This window comes from Pagrus major, chromosome 1 (assembly GCF_040436345.1).
Source record: "Pagrus major chromosome 1, Pma_NU_1.0".
Classification (NCBI taxonomy): domain Eukaryota; kingdom Metazoa; phylum Chordata; class Actinopteri; order Spariformes; family Sparidae; genus Pagrus; species Pagrus major.
This window is the reverse complement of record NC_133215.1, coordinates 20750282-20764612: the sequence shown is the minus strand read 5'-3', so window position 1 is coordinate 20764612 and position 14331 is coordinate 20750282. Positions and strand designations below refer to the sequence as shown.

At 38.8% G+C, this 14331-nt stretch overlaps 1 protein-coding gene across 3 annotated transcripts; it reads right to left on the bottom strand.

Annotated features, from left to right (window-relative positions):
• Positions 1-2452: 2452 nt before the first annotated feature.
• rhot1b (ras homolog family member T1) lies at positions 2453-13827 on the bottom strand. Of its 3 annotated transcripts, none has more exons than XM_073478134.1 (20): positions 13501-13827; positions 12831-12889; positions 12619-12700; positions 12458-12501; positions 12306-12359; positions 12129-12181; positions 11590-11698; positions 10275-10376; positions 10087-10185; positions 9880-9988; positions 9651-9771; positions 8600-8684; positions 7970-8115; positions 7302-7402; positions 6856-6986; positions 6535-6618; positions 5792-5914; positions 5495-5697; positions 3518-3728; positions 2453-2836 (listed from the first exon to the last, which is right to left on the bottom strand). In XM_073478134.1, the coding sequence occupies exons 1-20, from the start codon at positions 13535-13537 to the stop codon at positions 2717-2719; spliced, it is 2073 nt and encodes a 690-aa protein (XP_073334235.1). In that variant the 5' UTR covers positions 13538-13827; the 3' UTR covers positions 2453-2716. The 3 variants fall into 3 exon arrangements, with proteins under 3 accessions (XP_073334235.1, XP_073334219.1, XP_073334227.1); XM_073478118.1 differs by having other exon boundaries at positions 2453-2834; positions 3606-3728; XM_073478126.1 differs by lacking the exon at positions 3518-3728 and having other exon boundaries at positions 2453-2834.
• Positions 13828-14331: the final 504 nt, after the last annotated feature.

Genomic DNA, 14331 nt, shown 5'->3' with positions numbered 1-14331 from the left:
ACTGGCAACAACATCATTGGAGTAGTCTCCACCAGTTGTGCCACCATCAACATAGGTGTGGACTTTCTAAGAAGGCAGATAAAGAGATGGAAATTCAGGGTAAAAACGAGAAAATCCTCTCTGCCACAAGAAGTCATCCTGTACTGTCAAGTTGGTTTAACCACAATTCCTTGTGAACAATGAATAAATAAGGTAAACTGCAGTTTGGCGCTGTTTATAAACTGTATTTCACACAACAGGAAGCTTTTATCTGTTAAAATATTTGTTGTTCATGAGTTGAGGTGATGCCATGATCATATCTTAGTCCTTTACTGGAACAATATTTCAAGAAAGTGGTCTATTGTTTAAGATGAGAATATATAATATTCCTCAACGTGATTATTTTTGTCTTCCTATATACTTAAAAGCCTCGCCTTGTACAATATCAGTCTTACCACTTCAAGATGATCTCATCATGGAAGCTGTTGTATTTTTCTAAACACATGAACAGGCTATAGTTTCACACAGTTTTAAAACATTCATCACAAGGGAGTTTTATCCACTTGTGATTTTTCTTTTCGGAGCAATGCTGCCCTCTTGTGTCTTAACACAGTGGTTCACAAATGGTGTGTTGTGGGATCTAGTTGCAACCATGGCATATTATTGCAATACACAACTTTACAGTAAGTAATGAAAAGGTTTTTGATTTACTATATCAGTACTTTGTACACATTCATTTCCTAATACAGAGGAACATTCTATACCATAAATACAAATTATTTAAAAACCAAGCTGGGAAAACAAAAAAAACATGTACAGAGTAGTTAGATAACAAGTTATAGGTTTTGAGATTGATATTTTGGATTACTTTTGTGTGCCTTGGGCACAAAATGTTTCAAAACCTCTTAGCAAGTTCTGTTCTGATAACATAACATGCTTCGATACAATCTGAACATACTCTTTATATAACCAACCATCTTTTCAGAAGAGAACAAAATGAAGGTTGATCACGTGGTGCGGTACCAAAGACAAAAGCATAGTAGAGAAGCTGTGATGGTAGCAAATACCTAACAAAGTTCCTTTTCAAAAATGAAAAAAGGCTTCACCAACACGTCATCGATCATTACCTGAGTCCTCTGTTGCTAATGCTACTTGGAAATCAAGTAACGGCAAAATCTTCAAAACTCTTGAACCGAAAGAATAAATTCCATCACACCAAACGTAATAGACATATTTATTTATTGTAAACTTTTGGAAAGGCAGGGATGAGTGAATACATCAAACTGAGCCTTGTGACAAGGAGTTGCAATTGCATGGAAATAAACATCTGGGGCCACAATATTGCATGTTGTGATCAGGAGAGCTGACTGGGAATCACAACAACAGTCAAATGAACATCAAACTTTGCTATGACTCAAGAGTCAACTATCCATTGTTCAGCACTCCTGTCAACAAACTTGACTATATCCCTTTATTATTGGGGACATGGTACTGTAATTTCTTTATATTCATTCAGTCTTAAAACACTGGAATGTGGTCAGAAATTCTGAAGCATGCAAACACAAAATGTACCGAGTGGCCGTACACGTGTAGATTTTCAATATCTGAGCACACAAGCACACACATACATGCACACACACACACACACGGGCAGACCAGCATGGGAAGACATGAGAGAAAGCAGCAGACCTGTCCACACATCCACTGATCAAACTCTGACCAGCTCAGATGTACAAACATTAAAAAAAGCAAGTGTGCGTCCAAGCTATGGCCATGAAAGGCAAACCAATTTCCATCAGTGTGAATAATCGACTCTGATGTTTGTACGAGTTCATGACCAGGCTGTTAAACTGATACCTTTGCATTCAGTGTTTTGAGGATGAATCAGACATGGCCCTTTTGGACGAAGACAAACAAATTTACAGTCTACTATGTTATATACACTATTTACATGTTGTTCGGCCTAATAAAAGCATTAATGCTGTAGCATACCTCACATATCACAATCCCCATATCAACTGACACCAAGTTGTTCATTTCAATCAGCAAGCAACCAAAAAATAGCTATATATATATATGTATATATATATATATATATATCTCTATATATGTATATATATATATATATATATATATATATATATATATATATATATATATATATATATATACATATATATATATATATATATATATACATACATATATACATATATACATATATATATACATATATACATATATAATATATATATATATATATATATATATATATATATATATATATATATATATATACATATACATATACATATATATATATATATATATATATATATATGTATGTATGTATACATATGACTCACTCATAGGTTACCACGGCTCCTTGGCAGCTTGCCCTCGTTTTCAATATAAATATAGATTTATTACTTTGCAAATACTTGCAGACAAACAGAAGAAGCAAATTCGCAATTCTGGTACAAAATAAATATTTTTTTCTCTTTTATTCCTAAGACAAGAAATTTACAGTGGAATGAAAATTAATGTTTGCTAAAGAAAGCTTTTACCTTTTTCCCCCACGCAAAAAAACAAATTGGGACCCATTAAACTACAAAACCATGATGGACCTTGGAGAAATGTTTCGTTTACTAAACATAATCAGGAAAGTTGTGACTGGTCAAAGTAGCTCTACATGTACCATGGATGTAAAGAGAGTAAGACCCAGCTTGGCCGAAGATCACCGTGGTTTGAGCAGCACTCTGTACATGGCGAAGCCCAGTACTGCAAACACCGTGGCGCCGACACTTGCTCTGAGCCAGAAGGTGGAGCTCTTCAGGTCAGCTTGGCTCACATGTCTGTAAAACAGAAAGAAGAGATGACTATAGAGAGAGTGATGGGAAGGACAGTAAAGAGTGAGATACATACAATCAAACTGCTTCTCTCACACTGATGTCTTTCAAAGTTTGAAACAAACATGATGATGGACGTGTCAGCGGTGAGAAATGTAGCTAAGAAGGATGATGTGAAAATAAGTAACATGAACATAAATAATATAAAGGCAGAAAAGGGATGGAGCCATGAAATGTGGAGAAGCTGAAGCAAGACAGCGAAACAGATGAGGGACATGCAGGATTATATTTATGATTTGAGACAACAAGACCAGAAATAAGCTACAACATCATCTGTTAGATGAGACAGCTGAGGCACAGTGACATGAGCACAGAAGGCAACAACAAGGAAGTTGGTACTGACCTAATGACAATGACAATAAGCTCAAAATAGTGCAAAGTATATGCTTTCAAGTCTAATACAGGAAGCTCACAAGCAATGCCAAAGAAAGCCGAAAAAATGGTTTCGTAAAGAAAAAGGACAAATTTAAAGGACTCTGATGGCATGAAACAGGAAAAAAGAAATGTAGCAGGAAATAATGAAGCAGAGTGATTTAGAAGTACGTAAAGAACAAAAACATCAAATAAAAAATACATTTTTATGATATAAAATACAAATTTGCAATAAAAAATGGCAAACAAAAAAATATGGGACAAGCTTGGGGTGACGATGGTGGCAAATCTGAGAGGTAATCAGAGGTTGAGAGGCTTGTAAAAAGGTGAAAAAGAAAAAAAGACCTTCTGAGTACAACAGCGTAGAGTTTGGCCCTGACCGTCTGCAGCATCTCAGAGTTGAGGAAGTTCTGACACAAGCAGAAGGTGCACCGGTTACAAGTGCACATGCAGCGCAACCGGGCGTGGCTGAGGAGAGATACAGGGAAGACAAACACCAACACACGGTTTACATACAGAAACACATCTGAAGAAGAGACGCAGGATAAGAGTTAAAAGATGCCACCACCACCACGAAATGAATAGTTTGTGCTTCATCACCTGAGAGAGAGAACCCATGACAGACAACGAAAACAGATTTTCGCAACAATAAACCTTACTTTTGACAATGACACTATTTGGAAGAGGGAATCAAGAACACCCTTAAAGGTTATTTTGACTGGATTATTCTTAGTACACAGTATTCAGAGGGAACTCGAAATAAAAGTTGACACATTTTTTCAAAGAAAAGAAACTCTTTTCCCACAGAAGGATGTTACAAATATTTGTCTGTACTCGATAACATCATTTGAGAGTTATTTAAATTCTGAATGCTAGAGTAGGAGTTGTAATTATGTATTATACTGTGTGTAATTATGTACAGTAACTGTGTGATGTGCAGAGAGGCACTGTGTGTGGTGAGGAGTGACTGCAGCAGTGTGAGCCTCTGGGAGAGATCAACATTACTGCTCTGCAGGGAAACCCATTTACCGACGGTGCAAAACACTGTGACATCAGCCTGAGAGCAACATGTGCAGGGGGCACTGAAGTGTATAAATGTAGACTGAAGTGTATTATGTCTGATACTGACACTTGCTGAAAGGAGGGACAACCCCACAGGGAGAGGGTTTATCCTGAGTGACAGAAATTACACACACTACAGCGTTGTATTTCAACTGCAAATTAAAGGAAAGGATGGACTGCGAAAAACAAAAAAAACATCCCATCTATGCCACGTTTCCAAGACATTCAATTCTGGCAGGAAATCCTCACAGCGTACAGGAAATACAGAGAACTAAAACTTTAAATTAATAATCAACCGTCTATTTAACAGCAGCAAACAAGCACTCAGTGACTGATCTACTTCATCACCTCAGGCCACGGGGAGAACAAAGCATAGATCAGATGATCCACAGCTGATGATTTACAAGAGTTGTTAGTCAGCTCAATTCTCCATAGATCCAGGGGGATGTAAAAACAAAGCTATAGTTTGTGAACTAAAAAATCTCCCATATCCAACGACCACACAGGCAATTAAAAAGCAGAGACATTGTGTAGTCTGTTGAAGGAAAAGATACAAGATTGTAGCCTGCAGTTACAAAACTGTATTCTTTTGTAACTTCAGATGACTAAGAAAAAAAAAAAAAAAATCTTTTTCTGGTGAGAGAGACAATTTGTACTAACCATTATATCGGAACATCATAGTTCATTCATTAACTCATAGGTTAATCAACAAAGTGATAATAAAAGCATGTTAGCTTAGTTGCCAGTTTATTAGGTACACCTAGCCCAAACTAATGCAGTGAAAAACATGAGTCCTGCAGTAAATGCAACCTTCGTGAAGGTTGTAATAGTCAGTTTTTGTTGAAACTGTTGATTAATATCAGAATAGGATTAATCACACCAGTGCGTATAATGCAATACAGTTCAACAGCACCACAAACTAAATCCTGGAAAATCATCACAGAGTCGAATCAACATACCCCTGAAACATTCTCAACTAAGAGTGAGAATTATAACCTTCATGGAGGTAGGATTTATTGCAGGACTGTTGTAATATGTTACAGGATCTATCATTTTACTATTTTGGATTTTTATCAATTTCACTTTTTATCTCAGCCTCCTGTTTTTGTTTCTTGGTGTCTCTGAGACTGTTGCAAGTATGAAAAATCCTGTTCAGGTGTCTCTGTACTTACGGGTACATGGCCATAGTGGTAAGTTTGGTGTAGATGTCTCTGCTGGGTGCTGCTGCAGTGTTGCAGGTAAAGGACTGGGGAGGAGGCATCTTGTGCCTCCTGCAAAACTCCAGAGGACTGCAGCCATACATCTGTTTGACCTCTGGCAGGTCTGACTTGGCTGCTATCATCATACATGGAGTCTTGCTGTCCATGAAGTATTGCTGAGATGGGGAAAGACAGTGAAGATGAATGATGGTGGTTAAAAAAGTAAACATTTGTGTTCTGATGTAATGTGAGCCATACACACAGTTGTACCTTGAAGACTTTGGCGCAGTATTCAAAGGAGTAAGGGTTGCTGACATCATAGACCAGGCAGACAATGTCGCAGGCCAGATCAGCATCAGACAGGTAGTCGAAGTCGGGGAACACTTCATGAAGCTGAGGAGAGGAGAGGAGATTTTTTAAATCCAAAAAATAATATAGAGATAAGATCAGCTGAGAGTTAGAAGAACACTGTGGAGTTTTAATCGTAGCTGAGGGTGCATATTGCTTGACCAAAAGCACTTCTTAATATATGCACATGGGATATGGATTACTGTAAATTTTATAATATGTTGTCCAATTGGCAGTAAAGATTGAAACATACTAGAGCATCACCATGGCAATTGTGCTCCATCTGTCTCTGAGTGTGGGAAAAAACAGTGTTTCTTTTCACAAAGTAAAAATGTGCATGCAATATCTGGTTGTGATGTGAGCCGGGGTATTAATGTGCTCAGGTCAATCAAAATAGAAAAGAGACAGGACAAAGACCAACTCTTACCAATCCCACAAACAAACGAAAGAAGGTGAAAGAAATCCATGTCTATGTCAGAAAGACAGTTGACAACCTCACATACAGTAAAACAGCATGCATATTTTAACTATAAATATAAATGATTGTTTTTTTTTTATAATTGGAAAAGAATAAATTGAACATAAAAAACATCATATTACTTAATTAGTCAAAATTGCATAAAAATAAATCCCAGTAAGTCAAGTAATATTACTTTCATACTCACAAGAAGGTATTTCTCCTGGCCGTAAACATAAGTTGTGCTGATGGCATAGTAGGATCTGTGTTCCTCTTTAACTGTTTTTTGGCGCTGAGAGAAGAAACAAATGTATGAAATGTAAAAGCAGAATATGATATGACACTGACTGTGATTCAAGCAGCAATGATCAGCCTATATTAAATAGCATACTATCCCATATAATGCAAGAATGAGATTTCAGACCTGGAATACCATAAAGGAATATTTTCCAACATTTGGAAGATTGTAAAATATCTTGTGACGTATCTGAGAGCAAAGTATGCATCAAAATGCGTCATTTCCGTTTACCATGAGGTTGCTACCCAGGAAGGCTTGGAGGAAGCCACTCTTGCCGCTGCCAATGTCTCCAAAGACGTTACAGCGGAAGACACTGCGCTGGGTCTGCTTCTTCTGCAGGTCAATCTTCTTAGCTCTGGTCACTGCAGGGGGGAAACCACACACGGGCATGCATCAGAGGATCAGTCAAGGCTGCTGTTGTACACGACACATGGTCTGCAGTCAGTCAGCAAAACAGATTTAAATGTTGCATCACCGCTGTTATGACAGCGCTGATTCACTGATGTGATTACCGATGGCATAAATTAACACAAGACAATGAGCTTATGATACTGAATAACACTCAAGGTTTTACCAATAGACTGTAAGAATGTGTATGAAAACTTCATTATGGCTTTTATATAAATCTATGGCTCATCTTAAATATAAATATGGAAAAAATGGAAAATTCTATTCACCTGTAATTCCTGCTGCGTGAGACTCCTGCTCAGCAATTATTGAGTAACCAAGGTAACCCAAATACTCCAGGCATCGCTGGACATCCAAATATGTTGTTAACCTTAAAGAGAAGCAAGTTGAAGGTAAAACAGATTAAATGGGAGATTCATTAAACACAGAAACCAACCTGACTGAGAAATTCAAATTTTTTTATACCTACTCAAACAGGGACACACTTGTACACTGGTTGAAGTTGAAAACAATTAACAAAATAGTTAATTATTAACCAATACATTTCAGTGAAAACCACTATGTTTAAAATGTTGACGTGATCACAGCATCTTTTCTGAGTTTTTACTGAAATTTTTAAAGATGCCATAAACAAGGTGAGTTGGTACAATTACACCAAATTACAAATTAATTTAAATGGAATAAGACATGTGAATAAAGTTTGTTGTTTGGAGTCACAGGTTCATGAAAAGTATTTAAGTTTGATAATAAGCCCTGATGATGGAATTAATTTTTGTTTGTTGAAAAATGAGATAACTGGCTGTCGTTTCAGCGCATTCAGCTCAGTGTCCATGTGTCAGACACTGCATCTTTTTTTGATATCACAACTAACAGGAGGCGCCAAAGTCAGTAAAGTTCAAATTGTATTCATACTGGTTTTAACCTAAAGGCGACTTACGTCCACTGGGAGAGATACCCCTGGTAGGTGATCCATCCCTGTTCATTAGTGCAAACTGTGTTATTGACATCTGGACCCCAGGGCATGTAGGGAAAAACATCAAACAGATCCGCCAGCTCCTCTGGTGACAAGGCACAGTCACGGTCCTGATAGACACAAACGTTGGTTATTATTGAGGATGGTAAACTACACCGAAATAAGTAAAATGGTGCTCAAGCCAGGAAACATTTAAGATGGGATTTAAAAGATGAATGTAAACTAAAAGAACTGTCCATGCTCAGTTTATTTCAAGAAGTCACTCAGTGCACAGCAGTCTGTCATTTCTACATGAGAAAACAAACATGACTGGTGCACACACTCACAGTTGGACACTAATCACTACGACAGAGACCAGATCATGGCGCTAGCTGCTGCTTTCACTCTTTGACACTCTTCCTAACCTCACAGCTAATCCTACTGTCAATCCCTCCTCAGTGACAAGCAGTCAAATAATGCCTCAGCAGGTGGTCACCGTTGGCCGTGGCAGTGTATTTTTATGTTGTGCTTTGCTACGTACTGAGCAGCTTCTAGTAAGTGCCTCTACGGGGCAGAGGCTAAGGTAAATACAGAGCTGGGTGGACAGGATTGTACCTTGTCATGTTTGTCAAAGACGCTCTGGAGGAAGAGGTAGGCATTGTGGTTGAGCTCTGTGGTGCAGTCTGGAGGAATTTTCAACCTAGAGAGAGTGAAATATTGCAAAGTAAATGTTATAATCAACAAGCCCGAGCACAAAACAAGATAAAAATTACTTAAATTCTAACAATCAATCCTTCCCTGCTAATGTCCTTAAGTCAACTACTCAATCTAGCATCCTAGAGTCCTAGTTTTTTCCCAGTTTTTTAAATTGGTTTTTGCTTAGATGCCTGAAGTAAGGTAACAGAAGCTTAAGTGATTTTCAAGTTTTGCTGCAAACAAGTGGCTAAATGAGACTAAATGACATTCTCAAGGACATTCAACGTCATCAAGCTGAACACAGAGACTCATCTACTCACTAGTCCGCCTTTACATGCAAACTATTGTAACAACAGTACAGTGTGTATACTATAGTGTAGTAGGAAGCTCTGTGGTGGTGACGTCGAAGTCATGCAACCATGGTTTAATTCGTTTATACTTCTAGTGATCACATTAAAACTTGGTGGTGATCATTTGCAAAGATTAACCTGCTGTATAAGCAAGACATATATTAGTATAAGCATAGTTAAATGCTAATAAATGCATAATAAAGTATGTTTTAACCAAAAAAGCTAAGTAACATAAAAATTAAGTTAGTTAAACCCAATAAATGTGTTTGTAGTGCTGTTATAAACAACTTAAACTCATTTAAGTTATTTATACGCGTTCTTAAGCAGTCTATAAACTGTTTATTATAATTGCTTACAAATGTCACTTTATCTAACAATAAACTGTTTATGACGCTATTATAACGTTTACGAAGGACTGTACTCTTATAAGGACATTACAAATAAATTAGCACTTATTACAAGGACCTTAATATGAAGCGTCACCATAACTTCAAAGTCATCCCTGCAGTACTCCATTTCAAGGGCTTATCAACACTGAAAGTTTGATCAAAACGAGTACAGGCAGAGCGACACGCTCACAGGATAGAGTTGTTGTTTAAATATTGAAGACTGAGACTCACGGAGGGAAGAGGTAGTCCTGATTTAACTCCAGGTCGTCATCATATCCAAATCTCCTCAGCACGGTCCACGTGGTTTCATGGCGGCCTCGCTGGATGAACAGGGTGTGGAGAAACAGGAAGCCTGGAGAAGAAGTATCACAGAAAAAAACAAACAAAGCAGTCATATTTATGCACATGCACATCTCTGTCACATTATTCCTGAGGAGGAGGCCAGTCCATCCACCCCTACCTTTCAGAGAGAGTCCGTTGTCGCACACTCCGTCGTTCAAATTCTTCCTCACCACGTTTTTTACATCCTCCAACGCCTGAGGCTCTAGCGGGGTGTTGAAGCACGTCCGCTGTGAGACGTAGGACAAAAACATTAAAGAAGGTACTTTGCCAAAAGTTACTTTAATCCAATTGTGAACTTTGTCAGCTATGACAGTCATCAGTTTACCTGGAAGAAGTTGAGCTCATTATCGTTGAGAATCCCATCATTGTCTAAGTCTGACACTTTGAAGATTCGAGTCAGGGCTTTGACACAAAGTGACTTCATCTGGGAATCAGAGAGGCAAACCAAAATTCAAATTGGATAACCAAAACAGTGATGCAGAACTCTTAGTATATTTTAAAGTATACTCTTACAGCTTTCTTCTCTGGGCAGTAGAGAGGACCTGTGGGGTGCAAAACTGCCTTTTGGGCATAATAGAACAGCTCTGAGATGTTCTTCAGGTTCTTCGCTGAACACTATAAACAACAAAAAAAGGAAGTTCAGCTTTACATACATGTATAATGTTTGTGAACCATACAGTGCAGCTCTATAACAGACTGTATACAGCCTTGTAGCATATACAAACCTTAATGCCTTTACAGTGTGACACTGACAAAGTAGGGCCATCCCTGTTTACCTTCCTGTCTGTGTGTGTGTTTGTGTCTGCATACACGCTATAGGTGTGTGTGTGTATAAGCCAAGTCAGGCCCAGACAGGGTATTAACACACAGGATCTGTCTGAGCGACGTGCCTGGTCTAATTAACAGGTCTGAAGAAAGACAAGTGCCGCACTGTTAGGTGATAGTAGTCGGTGTTAAAGAGCAACACATGCCGAGGACAACAGGTTAATGTATACGAACCAAGACAGCAATCAATATAATTGACGAGTTCATCTATAGGCTGCAGGCTTCCACAGTTTGGCAGTTCACAATCAAATTACTGACAAATAACAAATTACATTAGGTTATACTTTTTGTCATTAGACCAAGTACAAGTACTGAGGCAATGAAATACTGTTTAGCATTTAAAGGTGTAGTTTGTAAAATATGGTGAGAATTCAAAGGAAGCTCCAAAAATATAGGGGGCAGTATGTGACCAGAGTAACCAACAACTGCTGCTAAACAGCTACATAGTAATGTATGTACTGTATGTATAGAGACATATAAATAACAGTGAGGGACACATGTGAATACACTAAGTAAATGAAGACCCTAAGTTATATACAGCATATGCAGCAAATACCTGTAGACACACTTTGCATGAGTGACACATGTTCAGTTTGGTTGATAGTGAGGATCATAAACATGTAAGAGCAAAGGTTGTAAAGTCCTTTACTTATAGGAGTCACTGTACAAGACATAAAAAGACAGGAAGATCAAATAAAATACAGAGAATTTGGGCCATTTACATTGTCATCATATAAAAACCATTCAATGTTTTCCATCGACTTAAGTGTCTTAAATTGACTGATAAAACCCCTTAAAAAGCTGCAGACAGACACAAAAAATGACTGTCAACCTAAAAACTACACTGTTCCTGTTGGTTCTCAAACAGTTGACAGTTTCCACCGAACTGTTATTGTTGAACTGCTCTCATGTTCCTTCCCTTCTTTATGTTCTGTTTAATGAGTCGACAATTGAAGAAGATATTGATTTCCATTTGTGTATATGTCCCTGTTGACCCCCTCACCTCAACACAGGTCTCTATCTCACTGTACTGGTTCATAATGGGCAGAATGGTCTCCATGCTGCTGTGCTCCACCAGGTCCGACTTGTTCCCCACCAGGATCAGAGGAACCCTGGACAGAAAAAACGCACAAACACAGCACTGTATTAACACTAATAAATAACATAATATTTAAATGATGTAACGCAAGTATACATTTTATCAAAAGAGTACTTCCTTTTTCTGTATTTGAGTGTTTCCCCTAAAAGAAGCTGGGATTCTGAGAGAAAATCTCCCACTATAAAAAGGGAGAATGAGGCTGAATCTGCTCATGTGAAATGCTTCTCCTCCACCAGCCATCAGAGACATTTTCCACCCGGTGACTATAGGTCATCACCTCAATCACTAGTAGAAAAATCCAATGCCTGGCCTCTTGCTATAGAAAATAGTCTTTTACAGACTTTCCAACGAGTTGTGACTCCTGGAAACAGGCATCCCATATTTCACTGTCCAAAACTGCACTGACAAAGAAAACGCTGGACTATTTTTACACAAGTTCATACCTGCTGTCCTTGTCTGTGTTCTCATTAATGAGCGGGATCCAGTGGCTCATCACCTACGGAAAACAAAGGCAGAAAAGATTTAAAAAATTGACAGAAAAAGATGACAGTCTCACAAGTAATGCTGTGTAACTGCTATATAAACAAATTATGGAAATGCTAGCAGCAGAGGTAACTCACCTTTTCTATGGACTTCTTGTTGTTAACAGAGTAAACAATGCAAATCACATTTGCCTATGAGAGAGAGACACCGACACAGACATCCATTAGGCTTTTACCTGAACTCAGCACTTCTCTCATAGCTAACAGAAAAGCTTGACACCCTGACTGACCTTGGAGATCTCCTGAAACAACTGCTCATCTGTCTGCTCTGCCTCTGTGGGAGAAAGATAAGCGTGCTCCAGTTAAAACCAGGAAAGTGTTCTCCTTAATTTATCATTTTTTGTCAGGCCCTGCAGAGTCAAAAAAAAAAGCAATCACAGGCTTTAAGTACCTGAGTAGTCCACAATGTGTGTGGGAACTCTCTCCGGTGTGACATCTGCAGGTATGGTGATTTCCTCAGCACGGTAGGGAACCTGGGACGAACACAACTTGGCTTTTACTTACATGTTTACAGCTTCAATAATACAGTCAAATCAATGGCATTACATTCCACAAAGGTGGGGGATGGCTTTAACATCTGACATGGTAATTATTTCTCCGTACCACATCTGGGAACTCCTCGCTGACCAGGGACATGATGAGAGACGTCTTCCCCACTTTGGCTGTGGAGGGAGGAACAGATTAAATCTTTGATAGATCTTTGCATACACTCATTACAATTAGCCTAACATTAATATTTTATGTGTAATGAAATTAATGTTCATTGAGCTTACCAAGCTACTTATGGACATTACAACTAAACCCCAGGATATTCCAGGAATTCAGTGAGCACAGAAAAAGACAGGAAGCATGGTATCTATTTTTGACTACGTATCCCTGCAAGACTGCAATGATTTCAGTGATCTGTTTGGGAAAACATGGGACACTCAGCTTGCACAATCTAATCTGTCTTTCTATAAGTTAAGGCACGAACATCCATTAATACAGTGGTAGCCTATTTGCCTAGTCTATGTGCAGCATGCATTGTGATGTCTGACTTTGAGTTGTATAACGGGGATGAGAAAAGATCTACCTACAGTTTTAAAAAGCTACAGCAAAGACATTTGTATTCATTTTTACACAATCATCATCATCATCATCATGAGACCCTGGTGTGGTTGTCAGCATCACATGCCCAGCTGGTAGCATCAGTGCAGAGTGAGCACTGAGGGCTGACGCTGCAGGCATTCACTGCTCACCAACACAATGTAGCTTAAATGACAGCTTTACTTACGCTCCCCCACTAATAATATCCTCACGTCCTTGCGCATCCTCTCCGGCGTCGACAAACTCGGCAAACGGGTACGTGTGAAACATCTATGCTCCCGTCCGGATGGAGGATACAGCCAGCCAGCTCTCCTCGGCCTGGCTCGCTTGCTAACGACTACGTTCGCATTTCGGCTCCCGCTTACGCTGGTTCAGAACAGACGGTACACCGTAAATATGAGTACAAACCTTCAATACACGGGTCTCTAACGAGCTGTTATTGCTATATTCTACCTGTCAGGTTCAGAAAGTCACACAGTGCTACTGTTACGGTGTCCAACCTGCTAATCCTCACACAAACTTGACTGTTACGACGGCATTAGCGGGCGCTAGCAAGCGTGCTCTCCGCCACGCCCCTCTGATTCAGCTGACAGGGTGAGCAAAGATCGTGTATTGTGAAAGAGCTCACGTTGGATGAAAAGTTGCCTATGTGCCGAAGTACTCTTGTTGAGGGCATGCTCGGTCTTTTTAAAGTAAGAAATACAACGAAAAGTCCTGACTGAAAATACAGACTGAAAAGTTTAAGATTTTCAGACTCAGTTTCGTTGGTTGGTTAGCGCGATGACATTTCTGGTAGACGTTTTAACTTTTTGTGAGAGTGAGAGTTCCTGTTTTTCTTCTAAGTCGACAGCGCCTGTCAACACACACCACAGGCAAGACAACCAGGTCACATTTTATTTACTGTTTAGAAAAGTGCTATATCACACAATGAAAACACTGTGCTACAAAACAGCATTCATTTATTCTCTTAAGTCAAAGTATTAAAGTATTATCTACTTTACATATCAAAAATAAAAGT